The 23,202-nt window shown below is 42.8% G+C and overlaps 4 protein-coding genes and 9 non-coding genes across 13 annotated transcripts; all 13 read right to left on the bottom strand.

Moving 5' to 3' along the window:
* Window positions 1-685: 685 nt before the first annotated feature.
* On the bottom strand, window positions 686-759 carry trnan-guu. The gene has a single exon. It is a non-coding gene; the product is annotated as a tRNA-Asn (tRNA).
* An 890-nt stretch (window positions 760-1,649) lies between these two features.
* trnan-guu lies at window positions 1,650-1,723 on the bottom strand. Its single transcript has one exon. It is a non-coding gene; the product is annotated as a tRNA-Asn (tRNA).
* Window positions 1,724-2,613: 890 nt separating this feature from the next.
* Window positions 2,614-2,687, bottom strand: trnan-guu. Its single transcript has one exon. It is a non-coding gene; the product is annotated as a tRNA-Asn (tRNA).
* Window positions 2,688-3,577: 890 nt separating this feature from the next.
* trnan-guu lies at window positions 3,578-3,651 on the bottom strand. The gene has a single exon. It is a non-coding gene; the product is annotated as a tRNA-Asn (tRNA).
* Window positions 3,652-4,541: 890 nt separating this feature from the next.
* On the bottom strand, window positions 4,542-4,615 carry trnan-guu. Its single transcript has one exon. It is a non-coding gene; the product is annotated as a tRNA-Asn (tRNA).
* Window positions 4,616-5,505: 890 nt separating this feature from the next.
* trnan-guu lies at window positions 5,506-5,579 on the bottom strand. The gene has a single exon. It is a non-coding gene; the product is annotated as a tRNA-Asn (tRNA).
* Window positions 5,580-6,469: 890 nt separating this feature from the next.
* On the bottom strand, window positions 6,470-6,540 carry trnan-guu. Its single transcript has one exon. It is a non-coding gene; the product is annotated as a tRNA-Asn (tRNA).
* Window positions 6,541-7,350: 810 nt separating this feature from the next.
* Window positions 7,351-8,894, bottom strand: LOC121632608. Its single transcript, XM_041974246.1, has 3 exons — window positions 8,757-8,894; window positions 8,566-8,670; window positions 7,351-8,457 (listed from the first exon to the last, which is right to left on the bottom strand). Exons 2-3 carry the CDS (start codon window positions 8,641-8,643, stop codon window positions 7,474-7,476), a joined length of 1,062 nt encoding a protein of 353 aa, XP_041830180.1. The 5' UTR covers window positions 8,644-8,670; window positions 8,757-8,894; the 3' UTR covers window positions 7,351-7,473.
* A 1,081-nt stretch (window positions 8,895-9,975) lies between these two features.
* On the bottom strand, window positions 9,976-12,897 carry LOC121632972. The gene is made up of 8 exons (XM_041974815.1): window positions 12,748-12,897; window positions 12,498-12,581; window positions 12,309-12,407; window positions 11,918-12,223; window positions 11,332-11,807; window positions 10,899-11,226; window positions 10,038-10,496; window positions 9,976-9,993 (listed from the first exon to the last, which is right to left on the bottom strand). Exons 1-8 carry the CDS (start codon window positions 12,895-12,897, stop codon window positions 9,976-9,978), a joined length of 1,920 nt encoding a protein of 639 aa, XP_041830749.1.
* Window positions 12,898-14,594: 1,697 nt separating this feature from the next.
* On the bottom strand, window positions 14,595-14,668 carry trnan-guu. The gene has a single exon. It is a non-coding gene; the product is annotated as a tRNA-Asn (tRNA).
* Window positions 14,669-15,558: 890 nt separating this feature from the next.
* trnan-guu lies at window positions 15,559-15,629 on the bottom strand. The gene has a single exon. It is a non-coding gene; the product is annotated as a tRNA-Asn (tRNA).
* Window positions 15,630-16,437: 808 nt separating this feature from the next.
* On the bottom strand, window positions 16,438-17,981 carry LOC121632607. Its single transcript, XM_041974245.1, has 3 exons — window positions 17,844-17,981; window positions 17,653-17,757; window positions 16,438-17,544 (listed from the first exon to the last, which is right to left on the bottom strand). The coding sequence occupies exons 2-3, from the start codon at window positions 17,728-17,730 to the stop codon at window positions 16,561-16,563; spliced, it is 1,062 nt and encodes a 353-aa protein (XP_041830179.1). The 5' UTR covers window positions 17,731-17,757; window positions 17,844-17,981; the 3' UTR covers window positions 16,438-16,560.
* A 1,078-nt stretch (window positions 17,982-19,059) lies between these two features.
* LOC121632970 lies at window positions 19,060-21,980 on the bottom strand. Its single transcript, XM_041974812.1, has 8 exons — window positions 21,831-21,980; window positions 21,581-21,664; window positions 21,392-21,490; window positions 21,001-21,306; window positions 20,416-20,891; window positions 19,983-20,310; window positions 19,122-19,580; window positions 19,060-19,077 (listed from the first exon to the last, which is right to left on the bottom strand). The coding sequence occupies exons 1-8, from the start codon at window positions 21,978-21,980 to the stop codon at window positions 19,060-19,062; spliced, it is 1,920 nt and encodes a 639-aa protein (XP_041830746.1).
* Between the last annotated feature and the right edge of the window lie 1,222 nt (window positions 21,981-23,202).

Genomic DNA, 23,202 nt, shown 5'->3' with positions numbered 1-23,202 from the left:
AACCACATATTTATGGATTAACAATCTTTAACTGAAGTACTCGGTTTTAAATAAACAACGTGAAGAACGCTAAATTTAAACTTCGAATAAATTAATTAAGGTAGGTTGTCTTGGCAGCATAAATTACCCCATAAAAGTATGGTACCTACTACCGAAATTGGCATTCTTTACTATAATCTACCATGTTTCTGCATCATTCTTTCGTGTACTAATGTTTATTAACATGTACTGTGGCAATTAAATAACAAATTAAATGAAATAAAAATAAGATTTTACGAAATAATTATCATATTATGACACCTTTGATATACTTATAATAATAGTACTCGTATTAGTATAATAAATGTAAATTAGTATAATAACGGTTATAATGATATAAAAAAAAGCGCCGTTTAATGACCACCAAAAACGTCGTATTTTTCGGCGTTTACCGAAGCTTTAAGAAATTTAATTTTATTTAACGCCGTTTTATTACAAACCAGAGGAGTGGCAAATTTTGACCACTTTGGCTTGCCATTGGAGAGAGCAGACTCTCCTGACCCAAGCAGTGCCAAATCACAGACAGTGACGCAACATCGATACGTGTGGGAAGAGAGGAAGAATGAGCTTGACTAATGATCTGTCATTGTAAGCAAGACGTTTTGTTTCGTTTGATTGCTTTAGTGATATTTGCATAAATACAAGTCGTCCCTGGGTGGGCTTGAACCACCAACCTTTCGGTTAACAGCCGAACGCGCTAACCGATTGCGCCACAGAGACGGTGGTGCAACGTCGATACGTGTGGGAAGGTGTTGTGTCAAAAAGTGTTTCCGTGTCAAAATGTCCTACCGAACTTTGGATTTCTAGGTTGATTTGTCGATCTGTTCACCCTGTGCTACTATCAGAACAGCCTCCGGCGCGTATTTTTCGTTCAATTCACAGTTTTGTGCAATCAAAAATAGTTATTTCGTTTAAAGGTCTTTTAAACCACATATTTATGGATTAACAATCTTTAACTGAAGTACTCGGTTTTAAATAAACAACGTGAAGAACGCTAAATTTAAACTTCGAATAAATTAATTAAGGTAGGTTGTCTTGGCAGCATAAATTACCCCATAAAAGTATGGTACCTACTACCGAAATTGGCATTCTTTACTATAATCTACCATGTTTCTGCATCATTCTTTCGTGTACTAATGTTTATTAACATGTACTGTGGCAATTAAATAACAAATTAAATGAAATAAAAATAAGATTTTACGAAATAATTATCATATTATGACACCTTTGATATACTTATAATAATAGTACTCGTATTAGTATAATAAATGTAAATTAGTATAATAACGGTTATAATGATATAAAAAAAAGCGCCGTTTAATGACCACCAAAAACGTCGTATTTTTCGGCGTTTACCGAAGCTTTAAGAAATTTAATTTTATTTAACGCCGTTTTATTACAAACCAGAGGAGTGGCAAATTTTGACCACTTTGGCTTGCCATTGGAGAGAGCAGACTCTCCTGACCCAAGCAGTGCCAAATCACAGACAGTGACGCAACATCGATACGTGTGGGAAGAGAGGAAGAATGAGCTTGACTAATGATCTGTCATTGTAAGCAAGACGTTTTGTTTCGTTTGATTGCTTTAGTGATATTTGCATAAATACAAGTCGTCCCTGGGTGGGCTTGAACCACCAACCTTTCGGTTAACAGCCGAACGCGCTAACCGATTGCGCCACAGAGACGGTGGTGCAACGTCGATACGTGTGGGAAGGTGTTGTGTCAAAAAGTGTTTCCGTGTCAAAATGTCCTACCGAACTTTGGATTTCTAGGTTGATTTGTCGATCTGTTCACCCTGTGCTACTATCAGAACAGCCTCCGGCGCGTATTTTTCGTTCAATTCACAGTTTTGTGCAATCAAAAATAGTTATTTCGTTTAAAGGTCTTTTAAACCACATATTTATGGATTAACAATCTTTAACTGAAGTACTCGGTTTTAAATAAACAACGTGAAGAACGCTAAATTTAAACTTCGAATAAATTAATTAAGGTAGGTTGTCTTGGCAGCATAAATTACCCCATAAAAGTATGGTACCTACTACCGAAATTGGCATTCTTTACTATAATCTACCATGTTTCTGCATCATTCTTTCGTGTACTAATGTTTATTAACATGTACTGTGGCAATTAAATAACAAATTAAATGAAATAAAAATAAGATTTTACGAAATAATTATCATATTATGACACCTTTGATATACTTATAATAATAGTACTCGTATTAGTATAATAAATGTAAATTAGTATAATAACGGTTATAATGATATAAAAAAAAGCGCCGTTTAATGACCACCAAAAACGTCGTATTTTTCGGCGTTTACCGAAGCTTTAAGAAATTTAATTTTATTTAACGCCGTTTTATTACAAACCAGAGGAGTGGCAAATTTTGACCACTTTGGCTTGCCATTGGAGAGAGCAGACTCTCCTGACCCAAGCAGTGCCAAATCACAGACAGTGACGCAACATCGATACGTGTGGGAAGAGAGGAAGAATGAGCTTGACTAATGATCTGTCATTGTAAGCAAGACGTTTTGTTTCGTTTGATTGCTTTAGTGATATTTGCATAAATACAAGTCGTCCCTGGGTGGGCTTGAACCACCAACCTTTCGGTTAACAGCCGAACGCGCTAACCGATTGCGCCACAGAGACGGTGGTGCAACGTCGATACGTGTGGGAAGGTGTTGTGTCAAAAAGTGTTTCCGTGTCAAAATGTCCTACCGAACTTTGGATTTCTAGGTTGATTTGTCGATCTGTTCACCCTGTGCTACTATCAGAACAGCCTCCGGCGCGTATTTTTCGTTCAATTCACAGTTTTGTGCAATCAAAAATAGTTATTTCGTTTAAAGGTCTTTTAAACCACATATTTATGGATTAACAATCTTTAACTGAAGTACTCGGTTTTAAATAAACAACGTGAAGAACGCTAAATTTAAACTTCGAATAAATTAATTAAGGTAGGTTGTCTTGGCAGCATAAATTACCCCATAAAAGTATGGTACCTACTACCGAAATTGGCATTCTTTACTATAATCTACCATGTTTCTGCATCATTCTTTCGTGTACTAATGTTTATTAACATGTACTGTGGCAATTAAATAACAAATTAAATGAAATAAAAATAAGATTTTACGAAATAATTATCATATTATGACACCTTTGATATACTTATAATAATAGTACTCGTATTAGTATAATAAATGTAAATTAGTATAATAACGGTTATAATGATATAAAAAAAAGCGCCGTTTAATGACCACCAAAAACGTCGTATTTTTCGGCGTTTACCGAAGCTTTAAGAAATTTAATTTTATTTAACGCCGTTTTATTACAAACCAGAGGAGTGGCAAATTTTGACCACTTTGGCTTGCCATTGGAGAGAGCAGACTCTCCTGACCCAAGCAGTGCCAAATCACAGACAGTGACGCAACATCGATACGTGTGGGAAGAGAGGAAGAATGAGCTTGACTAATGATCTGTCATTGTAAGCAAGACGTTTTGTTTCGTTTGATTGCTTTAGTGATATTTGCATAAATACAAGTCGTCCCTGGGTGGGCTTGAACCACCAACCTTTCGGTTAACAGCCGAACGCGCTAACCGATTGCGCCACAGAGACGGTGGTGCAACGTCGATACGTGTGGGAAGGTGTTGTGTCAAAAAGTGTTTCCGTGTCAAAATGTCCTACCGAACTTTGGATTTCTAGGTTGATTTGTCGATCTGTTCACCCTGTGCTACTATCAGAACAGCCTCCGGCGCGTATTTTTCGTTCAATTCACAGTTTTGTGCAATCAAAAATAGTTATTTCGTTTAAAGGTCTTTTAAACCACATATTTATGGATTAACAATCTTTAACTGAAGTACTCGGTTTTAAATAAACAACGTGAAGAACGCTAAATTTAAACTTCGAATAAATTAATTAAGGTAGGTTGTCTTGGCAGCATAAATTACCCCATAAAAGTATGGTACCTACTACCGAAATTGGCATTCTTTACTATAATCTACCATGTTTCTGCATCATTCTTTCGTGTACTAATGTTTATTAACATGTACTGTGGCAATTAAATAACAAATTAAATGAAATAAAAATAAGATTTTACGAAATAATTATCATATTATGACACCTTTGATATACTTATAATAATAGTACTCGTATTAGTATAATAAATGTAAATTAGTATAATAACGGTTATAATGATATAAAAAAAAGCGCCGTTTAATGACCACCAAAAACGTCGTATTTTTCGGCGTTTACCGAAGCTTTAAGAAATTTAATTTTATTTAACGCCGTTTTATTACAAACCAGAGGAGTGGCAAATTTTGACCACTTTGGCTTGCCATTGGAGAGAGCAGACTCTCCTGACCCAAGCAGTGCCAAATCACAGACAGTGACGCAACATCGATACGTGTGGGAAGAGAGGAAGAATGAGCTTGACTAATGATCTGTCATTGTAAGCAAGACGTTTTGTTTCGTTTGATTGCTTTAGTGATATTTGCATAAATACAAGTCGTCCCTGGGTGGGCTTGAACCACCAACCTTTCGGTTAACAGCCGAACGCGCTAACCGATTGCGCCACAGAGACGGTGGTGCAACGTCGATACGTGTGGGAAGGTGTTGTGTCAAAAAGTGTTTCCGTGTCAAAATGTCCTACCGAACTTTGGATTTCTAGGTTGATTTGTCGATCTGTTCACCCTGTGCTACTATCAGAACAGCCTCCGGCGCGTATTTTTCGTTCAATTCACAGTTTTGTGCAATCAAAAATAGTTATTTCGTTTAAAGGTCTTTTAAACCACATATTTATGGATTAACAATCTTTAACTGAAGTACTCGGTTTTAAATAAACAACGTGAAGAACGCTAAATTTAAACTTCGAATAAATTAATTAAGGTAGGTTGTCTTGGCAGCATAAATTACCCCATAAAAGTATGGTACATACTACCGAAATTGGCATTCTTTACTATAATCTACCATGTTTCTGCATCATTCTTTCGTGTACTAATGTTTATTAACATGTACTGTGGCAATTAAATAACAAATTAAATGAAATAAAAATAAGATTTTACGAAATAATTATCATATTATGACACCTTTGATATACTTATAATAATAGTACTCGTATTAGTATAATAAATGTAAATTAGTATAATAACGGTTATAATGATATAAAAAAAAGCGCCGTTTAATGACCACCAAAAACGTCGTATTTTTCGGCGTTTACCGAAGCTTTAAGAAATTTAATTTTATTTAACGCCGTTTTATTACAAACCAGAGGAGTGGCAAATTTTGACCACTTTGGCTTGCCATTGGAGAGAGCAGACTCTCCTGACCCAAGCAGTGCCAAATCACAGACAGTGACGCAACATCGATACGTGTGGGAAGAGAGGAAGAATGAGCTTGACTAATGATCTGTCATTGTAAGCAAGACGTTTTGTTTCGTTTGATTGCTTTAGTGATATTTGCATAAATACAAGTCGTCCCTGGGTGGGCTTGAACCACCAACCTTTCGGTTAACAGCCGAACGCGCTAACCGATTGCGCCACAGAGACGGTGGTGCAACGTCGATACGTGTGGGAAGGTGTTGTGTCAAAAAGTGTTTCCGTGTCAAAATGTCCTACCGAACTTTGGATTTCTAGGTTGATTTGTCGATCTGTTCACCCTGTGCTACTATCAGAACCGCCTCCGGCGCGTATTTTTCGTTCAATTCACAGTTTTGTGCAATCAAAAATAGTTATTTCATTTAAAGGTCTTTTAAACCACATATTTATGGATTAACAATCTTTAACTGAAGTACTCGGTTTTAAATAAACAACGTGAAGAACGCTAAATTTAAACTTCGAATAAATTAATTAAGGTAGGTTGTCTTGGCAGCATAAATTACCCCATAAAAGTATGGTACCTACTACCGAAATTGGCATTCTTTACTATAATCTACCATGTTTCTGCATCATTCTTTCGTGTACTAATGTTTATTAACATGTACTGTGGCAATTAAATAACAAATTAAATGAAATAAAAATAAGATTTTACGAAATAATTATCATATTATGACACCTTTGATATACTTATAATAATAGTACTCGTATTAGTATAATAAATGTAAATTAGTATAATAACGGTTATAATGATATAAAAAAAAGCGCCGTTTAATGACCACCAAAAACGTCGTATTTTTCGGCGTTTACCGAAGCTTTAAGAAATTTAATTTTATTTAACGCCGTTTTATTACAAACCAGAGGAGTGGCAAATTTTGACCACTTTGGCTTGCCATTGGAGAGAGCAGACTCTCCTGACCCAAGCAGTGCCAAATCACAGACAGTGACGCAACATCGATACGTGTGGGAAGAGAGGAAGAATGAGCTTGACTAATGATCTGTCATTGTAAGCAAGACGTTTTGTTTCGTTTGATTGCTTTAGTGATATTTGCATAAATACAAGTCGTCCCTGGGTGGGCTTGAACCACCAACCTTTCGGTTAACAGCCGAACGCGCTAACCGATTGCGCCAAAGCTGGGGAAGGATAGTCTGTCTACGAGGGGGAGAAATTGGAAAGGAGGGGGAAGAAGGGGGGGGGAGAGAAAGCGGGAGAAAAAAAGAAAAAGCGAGAAAAAAATGGCGACAATCTAGCGATCGCGGGTTCGATTCCTGCGCTGGCCAAAACCTTCCATTCTATTTTCTTTCGGTTTTAGACAATAGTTGTAAATATTAGGAACTTTTAGACGAAGAATAGAGCGAAAGAATTGAAAATGGGGTAAATTTCTCATTTCCTTTTCTATTCTTTTCTAAGTCTTTATGTACACCTGTGTGATTGTGTGCATATTTTTATTGTAGCTGTCATGTTTTTGCATATCATTGCATGTATTTAATTTTTTAAATGTAACTAAACCCACTAAATACCTTACAAGCTTGATATGTATGTTCACATGGAAGACTTATCTTTCATGCAAGCTAATCAAGCTGATTTTGATCATTACAACTGATCAATCACTTATGTAGCCCATTAATTATGAAATATTAAATAATAAATTAAATAATATGCATGTATATATATATATATATATATATGTATATATGTTGTTTGCTATATATTTATAATTTCTCATTATATTTCTATTATTATTTATTATATTATTATATATTTATTTTATTTGAATAAATATAAACCATGCTAAATTATTACTATTTATAATTATTATAAAATAAAATTCTCACATCATTACACTGTTTCCAAACATGTGTGGATTTTATTAAAAAACAAACAACAACAACAACGACGACAACAACATCAACATCAACAACAACCACCAAAAAAACAAAACAGGGTGATGTGACCACTTTGTAACAACCAAACTTTTATATTACAAAAACTGTTATACACAAAATAATTACAACTATGTACAAAATTACCTCTGTCCCTTTAAAAAGGAGGATCAAGGGAGGACAGTTATTGTTTTTTTCTTTTAATATCCTCCAACCACTGCTCTTTGGGAACAGTCTCTACAGAGGGGCAGTACACAATGCCTTTGTATTGGCTGTGCCCAGTTTCAATTGTCCTAAACTGTCCACATTTATTGCATGTATTATGCAATACGTTTCGTTTGCGGCGGACGGTAGCAGGAGCAGGAGCAAGAGCAGGGGCAGCAACCCCAGCAAATGGCAAGTTGACACCCAAGACCTGTGGAGCAGCCAGGAACACAGGCAGCATCTGTGAGGCTGGATGAGGCAGCATCACCAGTTGAGGGCTAGGGGGAGGAGGTGGTGCAGCAAAAAGCTGCCGCTGGTGAGGAGGCCTCGCTTTGGCCGATGGCTCAGATGCTGGTGAGGTTTTCATTTTTTTCATCTTTGCCTGGCCCACAGTGCTGCTGGGGAACTGGTACTGGTAAGAGGGGCCAGGCTGGGGGGCTGCAAATAAAGGCTGCACGTTTGCAGCAGGAAGAGGGTTGGCTGCTGCAGACAAGCGACTGGGCAGGGTGAGCCCCTGCAACATCACTGCAGTGTCCTGTCTCTTCACCCTTTTATTGTGCCACTGCACAAGGGTGGTGTGACTGACATCCACCAGCTGCAGGGCGGTCTGCTGCATCACTGTCCCGTTACCCAGAATGCGCCGCCTGATCTGTCTGTAGTCCTCCAAGATGAGGTCCCATCTGGACACTGTGATTGTCCCCCTCTTCTTGGGACTACGGTGGATGTCACAGAGCCGGACAAAGATGGACTCAATCAGGCGGCAGCAATCTGGCCACTGGGCAAGAGGGGCAGTGGTGGTGAGGGCGTGCCTTTTGAGGCTGTCTACTCCCGGCGTGAACTCCTGCTTCTTCTTGGGTGACCTGAACCTCCCCGTATCCAGCCTGCTCTGGTGTCTGGCAGCAAACACCACCCTCTGCTTGTCAAACTCCAGCAGGTTTTGCCACAGAGCAACAATGTTGCTCACCTAAACAGAGCGACAGATCAGATGATAATTAAAATGCTGCATGGCACAGGAAAGTATTTTTCCATTAATTTCATATTTCATACAAGCAAAATAATAAATGCTACTAACCTGCTGGTTGTTGAGGGCAAGAGAGGGCTGGTTCCTCAGTTCAACCAGATACTCTGCCAGGCTGTCGACCCTGTCCATCCCTGGAACACTGGACTCATCAACAGCCTGAAAAACCAAACAAAAACAATGAGGTCTGACTGTGAGCAGGCAGAGTGGATTCATTTAATGAAACATTTGTGGGCTTTATTTACCCCAGGATCACTGGAAGATGAGGAGACATCCAGCGGACCCAGTGGGGCAGCAGCCTGGGAGGTACCAGTCAATGAGGAGGAGGAGGAGGTGGAGGCAGGGTCCAAAGTGGGAGCAGCCACTGAGGAGGAGGAGGTGGAGGCAGGGTCCAAAGTGGGAGCAGCCACTGAGGAGGAGGAGGTGGAGGCAGGGTCCAAAGTGGGAGCAGCCACTGAGGAGGAGGAGGAGGTGGAGGCAGGGTCCAAAGTGGGAGCGTTAAAGAGAGAAGCAGGAGTGGAGGGGGCAGCAGGCTGGCAGGTGGTTGAAAATTTCAGGTTGTCGAGGAGAGATTCGGTGATGAACTCCAGTTCTTGGTCTTCCTCAAAACCCTCGTCTTCTTCTTCTTGCTCCCCCTCGCCCACCTCCTGAAGCATGTTGTCTGTCTCCTCTGAGTCGGGGGACACGTTGAGGGGCTGTCCAGTCTGGCTCAGCATGTAATCAACCCCGATGAGCTCTCCTGTGAAAAATATCAGACAGACACACTGCATGTTATTAGTTCTTACATCATTAACAACTAAAGACAACTTGTCCGGTGTTGTGAGCGTGTGATTAGCTTTAGTTACAGACAACTTGATATAAAATAATCATACCAGTGTATTTAGCCGGTGGCCTAAAGGCTGGCAGATACGCTCTACTCAACACCTTTGAGCTGAGGGTGTTTGCGCACTGAGCTACATGCCCAGCGTATGTCAGGAGAGAAGAGGACCTGTTGGTTACTGCTGCACTTCCCCGGTCCTGGTTCCACCTGTTCAGGCCTTCCAAGAGGTACAGCTGGAAATTAAGTGCATTTGCACTTGTTCCTGGGAAAACATATTCATGCCAAGGCATGTTTGTGTCAGTTGTTCCATTCTGAATTATAGTTTCTTTCAGTACAGTGACACACATAAAATCCACTAACCTGGAATGAACCTGTTCAGATGGCAATGGAAAGACTCTAGGGAAGTGGACCCTCTGGCACAGCGGTACTTCCTGAGCACGATACCTCCCTTGGTGGTGGTGGTGCCTGTTTCAGTGTACAGCTGCACACCTGGGATGTCCTGGATGCACCTGACATGGCGTTTCTGCACTCTCCAGATGTGCTCCATCCGCACCATGTCCAGCAGAGGCACACCCATCAGGTCCCTTCCTTTCGCCCCTCCCAGTTCCTGCAGCAGCCGGTCAATCAGGCTGATGGTGGCTTCCTCACCCCGTGTCCTCCGTCTGCAGTGTTGGCTGAGCTCTTTTTTACTGATTCTCCTGTCCACCAGGAGATCAGTGATGCCAGGCACACCCTCCAGTCTGAGCTGTTCTCTCTTCGCCTGCCTCAAAAGAGCAAGATCCCCAGCATCCCACTCAAAGATGCAGGCGGAGAGGCAGCCCATGAAGGTAGGGTAGAGGGGATGGGCATCGGTGGTGCAGCCCACAGCCAGCCTCCTCATAAAGTGCCAGATATCCAGACGAATGTGGAGGTCTGGCCACTCCCCAAACCTCACTTGCAGCTTGCTGGCCCCCTCTTCCACACAGCATCCACAGTCCACATACATAAGAACTGGGGGTGACACAGATGCCTGGCGGTACCGCTCCATCAGGCCGGACGCCATCCTGTTTAGTCCCGACCCCTCTTGCACAGTCAAGACACTGTTCAGGATCTGGCCAACCTCGTTGCTGACGGAGGTTAGCCAGAGAGCTGTGCCCCTGCCGGTGCCAGCCAGCTTCTTTGTGATCTGTGATGTGACAACAATCGAGATAGAAAAACTCTTTACACAAAATGTTTTTACACAAAATATCTGGCAGTAGCACAGAAACTGTTACAACTTATTTAAGCATTGTTGATTGTTTATTGTTTTAATTGGATCCCCCAATAGCTGCAGCAAAACTGCAGCTATTCTTCCTGAGATCCGACAAATAAAACTTAGAACAATTTTAATTATAAGCAGACATACAAATGTAGCATATGTAGCAGACATACAAAGTAGTCCTGTTACACACTCAATGATAATCAAAACTATACATATTCACACATTCTATCACATAGCATAATCTGTCTTTGTTACTGAAATAGCAACCAGTGGCAACTTGGGGTGCAAACTGCACACAGCTCCCCACACTTATAGATCATTTATTACCTTTTTGGTGGAGTCCAGCTTAAGGATGGACCCAAACGTGGAGGTGATTCTGGCCTTTATGTGGTCCAACCTTGAGAGGATGTCCCGTCCATAAACGACCAACAGCCAGCGACTGGTGGGGATGTCCATCGGCTCCGGGGGCTCCCGGCAGACAACCGGGAAGAGGCTTGGCTTATCCACAAACTCAGCACACTCCCCCAGATAGTGTACCAGCCTGTCGAGCCACTCCTCCCCATGGTTCTCCCTTAGCTGCTTCACCAGCCGCGCTGGACTGTTGCCCAGGGTCCTGTCCCGAAGCAGCCTGATGACACGGATGTCACAGGCGTACCTGTGTTGAAGCATTGTGAATGATTAGTAACATGTTTATGATGGGACAGTTTTTAAGTTGTATGAATAACTGAAAAAATTCTTTATTCAAATCGGCTTCACTCACTTGCGGGTCAGGATTAATCTGAACATTTGCTGGTGAGGGAGGTCCAGCTGGTCCCGGACAGTCTGACTGGTGGACAAATGGTTCTGTACACACACAGTGCACCTGAGTGTCTCTGTCACCAGCAGGTAGTACCGGTCGATGTCCAGGACCTTCCGTGCCCTTTTGTGGACCCCAGCGCCTGTCAACTGCTTTCCACATGTAGGGCAGGCGATCTTCACCTTCCACAGGTGGTAGGGCATCCACACCATCAGGCGATGGGTGAAGAAAGGCTCTGGGGTCGGTGTTTGATGGTAAATGAGCGCTGGGACAGGGGGCTCATACCACAGCTTCAAATCTGGCCGCAGTTTCCCAGAGTGAAAGAGGGTGTTGGCAATCCACCTCTGGTCCTGCAGAGGAATGGTTTTGCTCAGCTCACCCGGCAGCCAGAATGAAGCTGAGGATCCCGCATGGGATGACGCACGTCCTCCCGGTTCGCCCTGAGTGCAAGATGACAACCAACAAAAGTCCTATTATTATATGCAGAATAACCTTGTAATAGATGTCATACAAACAGAGTTGGACAACTGAGCTTTGATTCCTGACTTACAGATGCGTCAGCTTGTACAGGGTTTTGTTCCCAAACTGGGAACTTCCCCTGGGATGGTGCAGGGCTGGGTGTCCTCACAGATGACACAGAAGGGCTGGGGGCCCTCAGAGAAGACAGTGAAGGGCTGGGGGCCCTCACAGACGACACAGAAGCGCTGGGGGTCCTCAGAGAAGACAGTGAAGGGCTGGAGGTCCTCACAGGTGAAGGACTGGGGGTGCTCACAGGTGAAGGACTGGGGGTCCTTCTTTTCACCAAATTTGGCTGCACTGCAGATGACAATGAGCCACCATAGTGGGATTTTGTGAACTGTAAGACGACACAAATGAAAACTGATGTTAAAGCAAGCAGTGTGGGAATTATATACAGCATGTATAGCTAAGGCAATACTCACCATGGACAGACTTAGAGGGGGACGCAAATATGTCCGGGCCTCAGGAGCAGAGGCTGAAGCTGCAGATGATGTGGAGGGAGGAGATGACTGGGTGGCAGGCTGCAAAAGTGGGGCATGGGGTGTCAAAAGCACAGCAACAGACATGTGATGTAAGATTTGAAAGAAGATAATATTGTTAAAACTGATCACCTTGGCATGGAACCCACAACTGCAGGTCCTGGCCTGACCAAACAAGCCAGACTGCCCTTTGGCCTGCATGGGGCATTTCTCAATCTAAAAACAAAAGCAATGTTATTAAGCCTGCTGTGTAGTGATTGCAGTTCTTTGTGAAATGTACATCCTATGCATCATCACAGTGCACATTTTCTTCAACAGATCTACATACTAATGCACAAAAACAGTAAAGGCAAGCAAAAACAGTAAAGGCCAGTCACTGTACCTTTTGGTAGAGGTCATGCCACTTCCGTTGCCTTGGCGCTGGCCTGTTGCCGGCTCCTGGGGGCCAAACTCCAGTGCTGGCAAAGGCCCTCAGCCTTGACATCCACTCCCCATCTCCCATGGCCTTGTGGCTTTTGGTCTTGGTTGTCATCTAAAGATAGGCTTGACTTTAAACACTGTGTGTTCATCAAAGTGTAACAGGAGTACAGTGAAACTAATTAGATCATTCACTTACTGTAAATTTGGAATGGATTCCTTAACTTTATTAAGGCGCAAAAAGTCCAAGTCAAATTTTATAATTAAAATACGTTTTAATTTTTTTTAGACTGTTCTTTAATTGTAAGCAGGTTTATCTCACTGTTCTTTACATTTTTTTAGTTACCTGTTGCTCCTGTTCGACTCATCAGCTAGCTGCAGGGTTTTCACACAACGATACGCTTTTTCTTTTTTTTATTTTCTTTTATTATTAACTCCATATACAGTATCTTGCAAAGCTCCCGCGCTCTCATGAAATTAACTCGACTTATTTTAAACAAAGTGATTTTCTTGCAGAAAAGAAACACAAAGCTAAAGTAACGAGCATACCGGTGTTCTCGGTTCGCTAAGCTAACGAAAGTTCACATATTTAGACAACATAAAATAAAGGACAGAACATCTTTTTCTGACAGAGGACACACGGATAAACTAACCAGGTCATTAAAATAAATTTAAAAATTACAGATACTCACCCTGTTTTTTTCCGACCGTTGAGATTACGGAAAAATCCGAAGTGGCTCGTCCGACAGAAGCGCCGAGCGGTTGGCTCCGCCCATGCCTTACGTTGATTGGTCTAAGGTCCAATAGCATATTGGACAGGGAGGCAGCTGATTTGGCAATGTCCATTACCAATTGGACAGAGAGAGACTGCGGATTGGAGGAGAAAAGGAGACTCTCCTGACCCAAGTAGCGCCACAGAGACGGTGGTGCAACGGCGATACGTGTGGGAAGGTGTTGTGTCAAAAAGTGTTTCCGTGTCAAAATGTCCTACCGAACTTTGGATTTCTAGGTTGATTTGTCGATCTGTTCACCCTGTGCTACTATCAGAACAGCCTCCGGCGCGTATTTTTCGTTCAATTCACAGTTTTGTGCAATCAAAAATAGTTATTTCGTTTAAAGGTCTTTTAAACCACATATTTATGGATTAACAATCTTTAACTGAAGTACTCGGTTTTAAATAAACAACGTGAAGAACGCTAAATTTAAACTTCGAATAAATTAATTAAGGTAGGTTGTCTTGGCAGCATAAATTACCCCATAAAAGTATGGTACCTACTACCGAAATTGGCATTCTTTACTATAATCTACCATGTTTCTGCATCATTCTTTCGTGTACTAATGTTTATTAACATGTACTGTGGCAATTAAATAACAAATTAAATGAAATAAAAATAAGATTTTACGAAATAATTATCATATTATGACACCTTTGATATACTTATAATAATAGTACTCGTATTAGTATAATAAATGTAAATTAGTATAATAACGGTTATAATGATATAAAAAAAAGCGCCGTTTAATGACCACCAAAAACGTCGTATTTTTCGGCGTTTACCGAAGCTTTAAGAAATTTAATTTTATTTAACGCCGTTTTATTACAAACCAGAGGAGTGGCAAATTTTGACCACTTTGGCTTGCCATTGGAGAGAGCAGACTCTCCTGACCCAAGCAGTGCCAAATCACAGACAGTGACGCAACATCGATACGTGTGGGAAGAGAGGAAGAATGAGCTTGACTAATGATCTGTCATTGTAAGCAAGACGTTTTGTTTCGTTTGATTGCTTTAGTGATATTTGCATAGATACAAGTCGTCCCTGGGTGGGCTTGAACCACCAACCTTTCGGTTAACAGCCGAACGCGCTAACCGATTGCGCCACAGAGACGGTGGTGCAACGGCGATATGTGTGGGAAGGTGTTGTGTCAAAAAGTGTTTCCGTGTCAAAATGTCCTACCGAACTTTGGATTTCTAGGTTGATTTGTCGATCTGTTCACCCTGTGCTACTATCAGAACAGCCTCCGGCGCGTATTTTTCGTTCAATTCACAGTTTTGTGCAATCAAAAATAGTTATTTCGTTTAAAGGTCTTTTAAACCACATATTTATGGATTAACAATCTTTAACTGAAGTACTCGGTTTTAAATAAACAACGTGAAGAACGCTAAATTTAAACTTCGAATAAATTAATTAAGGTAGGTTGTCTTGGCAGCATAAATTACCCCATAAAAGTATGGTACCTACTACCGAAATTGGCATTCTTTACTATAATCTACCATGTTTCTGCATCATTCTTTCGTGTACTAATGTTTATTAACATGTACTGTGGCAATTAAATAACAAATTAAATGAAATAAAAATAAGATTTTACGAAATAATTATCATATTATGACACCTTTGATATACTTATAATAATAGTACTCGTATTAGTATAATAAATGTAAATTAGTATAATAACGGTTATAATGATATAAAAAAAAGCGCCGTTTAATGACCACCAAAAACGTCGTATTTTTCGGCGTTTACCGAAGCTTTAAGAAATTTAATTTTATTTAACGCCGTTTTATTACAAACCAGAGGAGTGGCAAATTTTGACCACTTTGGCTTGCCATTGGAGAGAGCAGACTCTCCTGACCCAAGCAGTGCCAAATCACAGACAGTGACGCAACATCGATACGTGTGGGAAGAGAGGAAGAATGAGCTTGACTAATGATCTGTCATTGTAAGCAAGACGTTTTGTTTCGTTTGATTGCTTTAGTGATATTTGCATAAATACAAGTCGTCCCTGGGTGGGCTTGAACCACCAACCTTTCGGTTAACAGCCGAACGCGCTAACCGATTGCGCCAAAGCTGGGGAAGGATAGTCTGTCTACGAGGGGGAGAAATTGGAAAGGAGGGGGAAGAAGGGGGGGGGAGAGAAAGCGGGAGAAAAAAAGAAAAAGCGAGAAAAAAATGGCGACAATCTAGCGATCGCGGGTTCGATTCCTGCGCTGGCCAAAACCTTCCATTCTATTTTCTTTCGGTTTTAGACAATAGTTGTAAATATTAGGAACTTTTAGACGAAGAATAGAGCGAAAGAATTGAAAATGGGGTAAATTTCTCATTTCCTTTTCTATTCTTTTCTAAGTCTTTATGTACACCTGTGTGATTGTGTGCATATTTTTATTGTAGCTGTCATGTTTTTGCATATCATTGCATGTATTTAATTTTTTAAATGTAACTAAACCCACTAAATACCTTACAAGCTTGATATGTATGTTCACATGGAAGACTTATCTTTCATGCAAGCTAATCAAGCTGATTTTGATCATTACAACTGATCAATCACTTATGTAGCCCATTAATTATGAAATATTAAATAATAAATTAAATAATATGCATGTATATATATATATATATATATGTATATATGTTGTTTGCTATATATTTATAATTTCTCATTATATTTCTATTATTATTTATTATATTATTATATATTTATTTTATTTGAATAAATATAAACCATGCTAAATTATTACTATTTATAATTATTATAAAATAAAATTCTCACATCATTACACTGTTTCCAAACATGTGTGGATTTTATTAAAAAACAAACAACAACAACAACGACGACAACAACATCAACATCAACAACAACCACCAAAAAAACAAAACAGGGTGATGTGACCACTTTGTAACAACCAAACTTTTATATTACAAAAACTGTTATACACAAAATAATTACAACTATGTACAAAATTACCTCTGTCCCTTTAAAAAGGAGGATCAAGGGAGGACAGTTATTGTTTTTTTCTTTTAATATCCTCCAACCACTGCTCTTTGGGAACAGTCTCTACAGAGGGGCAGTACACAATGCCTTTGTATTGGCTGTGCCCAGTTTCAATTGTCCTAAACTGTCCACATTTATTGCATGTATTATGCAATACGTTTCGTTTGCGGCGGACGGTAGCAGGAGCAGGAGCAAGAGCAGGGGCAGCAACCCCAGCAAATGGCAAGTTGACACCCAAGACCTGTGGAGCAGCCAGGAACACAGGCAGCATCTGTGAGGCTGGATGAGGCAGCATCACCAGTTGAGGGCTAGGGGGAGGAGGTGGTGCAGCAAAAAGCTGCCGCTGGTGAGGAGGCCTCGCTTTGGCCGATGGCTCAGATGCTGGTGAGGTTTTCATTTTTTTCATCTTTGCCTGGCCCACAGTGCTGCTGGGGAACTGGTACTGGTAAGAGGGGCCAGGCTGGGGGGCTGCAAATAAAGGCTGCACGTTTGCAGCAGGAAGAGGGTTGGCTGCTGCAGACAAGCGACTGGGCAGGGTGAGCCCCTGCAACATCACTGCAGTGTCCTGTCTCTTCACCCTTTTATTGTGCCACTGCACAAGGGTGGTGTGACTGACATCCACCAGCTGCAGGGCGGTCTGCTGCATCACTGTCCCGTTACCCAGAATGCGCCGCCTGATCTGTCTGTAGTCCTCCAAGATGAGGTCCCATCTGGACACTGTGATTGTCCCCCTCTTCTTGGGACTACGGTGGATGTCACAGAGCCGGACAAAGATGGACTCAATCAGGCGGCAGCAATCTGGCCACTGGGCAAGAGGGGCAGTGGTGGTGAGGGCGTGCCTTTTGAGGCTGTCTACTCCCGGCGTGAACTCCTGCTTCTTCTTGGGTGACCTGAACCTCCCCGTATCCAGCCTGCTCTGGTGTCTGGCAGCAAACACCACCCTCTGCTTGTCAAACTCCAGCAGGTTTTGCCACAGAGCAACAATGTTGCTCACCTAAACAGAGCGACAGATCAGATGATAATTAAAATGCTGCATGGCACAGGAAAGTATTTTTCCATTAATTTCATATTTCATACAAGCAAAATAATAAATGCTACTAACCTGCTGGTTGTTGAGGGCAAGAGAGGGCTGGTTCCTCAGTTCAACCAGATACTCTGCCAGGCTGTCGACCCTGTCCATCCCTGGAACACTGGACTCATCAACAGCCTGAAAAACCAAACAAAAACAATGAGGTCTGACTGTGAGCAGGCAGAGTGGATTCATTTAATGAAACATTTGTGGGCTTTATTTACCCCAGGATCACTGGAAGATGAGGAGACATCCAGCGGACCCAGTGGGGCAGCAGCCTGGGAGGTACCAGTCAATGAGGAGGAGGAGGAGGTGGAGGCAGGGTCCAAAGTGGGAGCAGCCACTGAGGAGGAGGAGGTGGAGGCAGGGTCCAAAGTGGGAGCAGCCACTGAGGAGGAGGAGGTGGAGGCAGGGTCCAAAGTGGGAGCAGCCACTGAGGAGGAGGAGGAGGTGGAGGCAGGGTCCAAAGTGGGAGCGTTAAAGAGAGAAGCAGGAGTGGAGGGGGCAGCAGGCTGGCAGGTGGTTGAAAATTTCAGGTTGTCGAGGAGAGATTCGGTGATGAACTCCAGGTCTTGGTCTTCCTCAAAACCCTCGTCTTCTTCTTGCTCCCCCTCGCCCACCTCCTCAAGCATGTTGTCTGTCTCCTCTGAGTCGGGGGACACGTTGAGGGGCTGTCCAGTCTGGCTCAGCATGTAATCAACCCCGATGAGCTCTCCTGTGAAAAATATCCGACAGACACACAGCATGTTATTAGTTCTCACATCATTAACAAATAAAGACAACTTGTTCGGTGTTGTGAGCGTGTGATTAGCTTTAGTTACAGACAACTTGATATAAAATAATCATACCAGTGTATTTAGCCGGTGGCCTAAAGGCTGGCAGATACGCTCTACTCAACACCTTTGAGCTGAGGGTGTTTGCGCACTGAGCTACATGCCCAGCGTATGTCAGGAGAGAAGAGGACCTGTTGGTTACTGCTGCACTTCCCCGGTCCTGGTTCCACCTGTTCAGGCCTTCCAAGAGGTACAGCTGGAAATTAAGTGCATTTGCACTTGTTCCTGGGAAAACATATTCATGCCAAGGCATGTTTGTGTCAGTTGTTCCATTCTGAATTATAGTTTCTTTCAGTACAGTGACACACATAAAATCCACTAACCTGGAATGAACCTGTTCAGATGGCAATGGAAAGACTCTAGGGAAGTGGACCCTCTGGCACAGCGGTACTTCCTGAGCACGATACCTCCCTTGGTGGTGGTGGTGCCTGTTTCAGTGTACAGCTGCACACCTGGGATGTCCTGGATGCACCTGACATGGCGTTTCTGCACTCTCCAGATGTGCTCCATCCGCACCATGTCCAGCAGAGGCACACCCATCAGGTCCCTTCCTTTCGCCCCTCCCAGTTCCTGCAGCAGCCGGTCAATCAGGCTGATGGTGGCTTCCTCACCCCGTGTCCTCCGTCTGCAGTGTTGGCTGAGCTCTTTTTTACTGATTCTCCTGTCCACCAGGAGATCAGTGATGCCAGGCACACCCTCCAGTCTGAGCTGTTCTCTCTTCGCCTGCCTCAAAAGAGCAAGATCCCCAGCATCCCACTCAAAGATGCAGGCGGAGAGGCAGCCCATGAAGGTAGGGTAGAGGGGATGGGCATCGGTGGTGCAGCCCACAGCCAGCCTCCTCATAAAGTGCCAGATATCCAGACGAATGTGGAGGTCTGGCCACTCCCCAAACCTCACTTGCAGCTTGCTGGCCCCCTCTTCCACACAGCATCCACAGTCCACATACATAAGAACTGGGGGTGACACAGATGCCTGGCGGTACCGCTCCATCAGGCCGGACGCCATCCTGTTTAGTCCCGACCCCTCTTGCACAGTCAAGACACTGTTCAGGATCTGGCCAACCTCGTTGCTGACGGAGGTTAGCCAGAGAGCTGTGCCCCTGCCGGTGCCAGCCAGCTTCTTTGTGATCTGTGATGTGACAACAATCGAGATAGAAAAACTCTTTACACAAAATGTTTTTACACAAAATATCTGGCAGTAGCACAGAAACTGTTACAACTTATTTAAGCATTGTTGATTGTTTATTGTTTTAATTGGATCCCCCAATAGCTGCAGCAAAACTGCAGCTATTCTTCCTGAGATCCGACAAATAAAACTTAGAACAATTTTAATTATAAGCAGACATACAAATGTAGCATATGTAGCAGACATACAAAGTAGTCCTGTTACACACTCAATGATAATCAAAACTATACATATTCACACATTCTATCACATAGCATAATCTGTCTTTGTTACTGAAATAGCAACCAGTGGCAACTTGGGGTGCAAACTGCACACAGCTCCCCACACTTATAGATCATTTATTACCTTTTTGGTGGAGTCCAGCTTAAGGATGGACCCAAACGTGGAGGTGATTCTGGCCTTTATGTGGTCCAACCTTGAGAGGATGTCCCGTCCATAAACGACCAACAGCCAGCGACTGGTGGGGATGTCCATCGGCTCCGGGGGCTCCCGGCAGACAACCGGGAAGAGGCTTGGCTTATCCACAAACTCAGCACACTCCCCCAGATAGTGTACCAGCCTGTCGAGCCACTCCTCCCCATGGTTCTCCCTTAGCTGCTTCACCAGCCGCGCTGGACTGTTGCCCAGGGTCCTGTCCCGAAGCAGCCTGATGACACGGATGTCACAGGCGTACCTGTGTTGAAGCATTGTGAATGATTAGTAACATGTTTATGATGGGACAGTTTTTAAGTTGTATGAATAACTGAAAAAATTCTTTTTTCAAATCGGCTTCACTCACTTGCGGGTCAGGATTAATCTGAACATTTGCTGGTGAGGGAGGTCCAGCTGGTCCCGGACAGTCTGACTGGTGGACAAATGGTTCTGTACACACACAGTGCACCTGAGTGTCTCTGTCACCAGCAGGTAGTACCGGTCGATGTCCAGGACCTTCCGTGCCCTTTTGTGGACCCCAGCGCCTGTCAACTGCTTTCCACATGTAGGGCAGGCGATCTTCACCTTCCACAGGTGGTAGGGCATCCACACCATCAGGCGATGGGTGAAGAAAGGCTCTGGGGTCGGTGTTTGATGGTAAATGAGCGCTGGGACAGGGGGCTCATACCACAGCTTCAAATCTGGCCGCAGTTTCCCAGAGTGAAAGAGGGTGTTGGCAATCCACCTCTGGTCCTGCAGAGGAATGGTTTTGCTCAGCTCACCCGGCAGCCAGAATGAAGCTGAGGATCCCGCATGGGATGACGCACGTCCTCCCGGTTCGCCCTGAGTGCAAGATGACAACCAACAAAAGTCCTATTATTATATGCAGAATAACCTTGTAATAGATGTCATACAAACAGAGTTGGACAACTGAGCTTGATTCCTGACTTACAGATGCGTCAGCTTGTACAGGGTTTTGTTCCCAAACTGGGAACTTCCCCTGGGATGGTGCAGGGCTGGGTGTCCTCACAGATGACACAGAAGGGCTGGGGGCCCTCAGAGAAGACAGTGAAGGGCTGGGGGCCCTCACAGACGACACAGAAGCGCTGGGGGTCCTCAGAGAAGACAGTGAAGGGCTGGAGGTCCTCACAGGTGAAGGACTGGGGGTGCTCACAGGTGAAGGACTGGGGGTCCTTCTTTTCACCAAATTTGGCTGCACTGCAGATGACAATGAGCCACCATAGTGGGATTTTGTGAACTGTAAGACGACACAAATGAAAACTGATGTTAAAGCAAGCAGTGTGGGAATTATATACAGCATGTATAGCTAAGGCAATACTCACCATGGACAGACTTAGAGGGGGACGCAAATATGTCCGGGCCTCAGGAGCAGAGGCTGAAGCTGCAGATGATGTGGAGGGAGGAGATGACTGGGTGGCAGGCTGCAAAAGTGGGGCATGGGGTGTCAAAAGCACAGCAACAGACATGTGATGTAAGATTTGAAAGAAGATAATATTGTTAAAACTGATCACCTTGGCATGGAACCCACAACTGCAGGTCCTGGCCTGACCAAACAAGCCAGACTGCCCTTTGGCCTGCATGGGGCATTTCTCAATCTAAAAACAAAAGCAATGTTATTAAGCCTGCTGTGTAGTGATTGCAGTTCTTTGTGAAATGTACATCCTATGCATCATCACAGTGCACATTTTCTTCAACAGATCTACATACTAATGCACAAAAACAGTAAAGGCAAGCAAAAACAGTAAAGGCCAGTCACTGTACCTTTTGGTAGAGGTCATGCCACTTCCGTTGCCTTGGCGCTGGCCTGTTGCCGGCTCCTGGGGGCCAAACTCCAGTGCTGGCAAAGGCCCTCAGCCTTGACATCCACTCCCCATCTCCCATGGCCTTGTGGCTTTTGGTCTTGGTTGTCATCTAAAGATAGGCTTGACTTTAAACACTGTGTGTTCATCAAAGTGTAACAGGAGTACAGTGAAACTAATTAGATCATTCACTTACTGTAAATTTGGAATGGATTCCTTAACTTTATTAAGGCGCAAAAAGTCCAAGTCAAATTTTATAATTAAAAATACGTTTTAATTTTTTTTAGACTGTTCTTTAATTGTAAGCAGGTTTATCTCACTGTTCTTTACATTTTTTTAGTTACCTGTTGCTCCTGTTCGACTCATCAGCTAGCTGCAGGGTTTTCACACAACGATACGCTTTTTCTTTTTTTTATTTTCTTTTATTATTAACTCCATATACAGTATCTTGCAAAGCTCCCGCGCTCTCATGAAATTAACACGACTTATTATTTTAAACAAAGTGATTTTCTTGCAGAAAAGAAACACAAAGCTAAAGTAACGAGCATAATGGTGTTCTCGGCTCGCTAAGCTAACGAAAGTTCACATATTTACTTAGACAACATAAAATAAAGGACAGAACATCTGTTTCTGACAGAGGACACACGGATAAACTAACCAGGTCATTAAAATAAATTTAAAAATTACAGATACTCACCCTGTTTTTTTCCGACCGTTGAGATTACGGAAAAATCCGAAGTGGCTCGTCCGACAGAAGCTCCGCGATTGGCTCCGTCTATGCCGTACGTTGATTGGTCTGAGGTCCCATAGCATATTGGACAGGGAGGCAGCTGATTAGACGACGTCCATTATCGTATTGGACAGAGAGACTGCGGATTGGAGGAGAAAAGGAGACTCTCCTGACCCAAGTAGCGCCACAGAGACAGTAGTGCGACGTCGATACGTGTGGGAAGGTGTTGTGTCAAAAAGTGTTACCTTGTCTACATGTCCTACGCGCTAGATTTCTAGGTTGATTTGTCGATCTGTGCCACCCTGTGCTACTATCAGAACAGCATCCCGCGCATATTTTTCGTTCAATTCAGTTTTGTGCGATTAAAAATAGTTACTTGGTTTAAAGGTCTTTTAAACCACATATTTATGGATTAACAATCTTTAACAAAAAATCCGGTTTTAAAAGACAACGTGAAGAACGCTAAATTTTAACTTCGAATAAATTAAGAAAGGTAGGTTGTCTTGGCAGCATAAATTATTGCCCCATAAAAGTATAGTACCTACTACCGAAATTAGCATTCTTTACTATAATCTACCATGTTTCTGCATCATTCTTTCGTGTA

Source organism: Melanotaenia boesemani, chromosome 21 (genome assembly GCF_017639745.1).
Source record: "Melanotaenia boesemani isolate fMelBoe1 chromosome 21, fMelBoe1.pri, whole genome shotgun sequence".
NCBI classification, from domain to species: Eukaryota; Metazoa; Chordata; class Actinopteri; order Atheriniformes; family Melanotaeniidae; genus Melanotaenia; species Melanotaenia boesemani.
Note: the sequence above shows the minus strand (reverse complement) of the source record. Positions and strands in the feature narration are given on the sequence as shown.

Coding starts and splice junctions, on each gene's coding strand:
- LOC121632608 (XM_041974246.1), bottom strand. CDS start 8,643: ATGGACAGGGTCGACAGCCTGGCAGAGTATCTGGTTGAACTGAGGAAC. Junction 8,458..8,565: donor TTGCCCTCAACAACCAGCAG/GTTAGTAGCATT, acceptor CGCTCTGTTTAG/GTGAGCAACATTGTTGCTCT.
- LOC121632972 (XM_041974815.1), bottom strand. CDS start 12,897: ATGACAACCAAGACCAAAAGCCACAAGGCCATGGGAGATGGGGAGTGG. Junction 12,408..12,497: donor GTTGTGGGTTCCATGCCAAG/GTGATCAGTTTT, acceptor CCACTTTTGCAG/CCTGCCACCCAGTCATCTCC. Junction 10,497..10,898: donor AGCTGGACTCCACCAAAAAG/GTAATAAATGAT, acceptor GTCACATCACAG/ATCACAAAGAAGCTGGCTGG.
- LOC121632607 (XM_041974245.1), bottom strand. CDS start 17,730: ATGGACAGGGTCGACAGCCTGGCAGAGTATCTGGTTGAACTGAGGAAC. Junction 17,545..17,652: donor TTGCCCTCAACAACCAGCAG/GTTAGTAGCATT, acceptor CGCTCTGTTTAG/GTGAGCAACATTGTTGCTCT.
- LOC121632970 (XM_041974812.1), bottom strand. CDS start 21,980: ATGACAACCAAGACCAAAAGCCACAAGGCCATGGGAGATGGGGAGTGG. Junction 21,491..21,580: donor GTTGTGGGTTCCATGCCAAG/GTGATCAGTTTT, acceptor CCACTTTTGCAG/CCTGCCACCCAGTCATCTCC. Junction 20,892..21,000: donor CTGTACAAGCTGACGCATCT/GTAAGTCAGGAA, acceptor TCTTGCACTCAG/GGCGAACCGGGAGGACGTGC.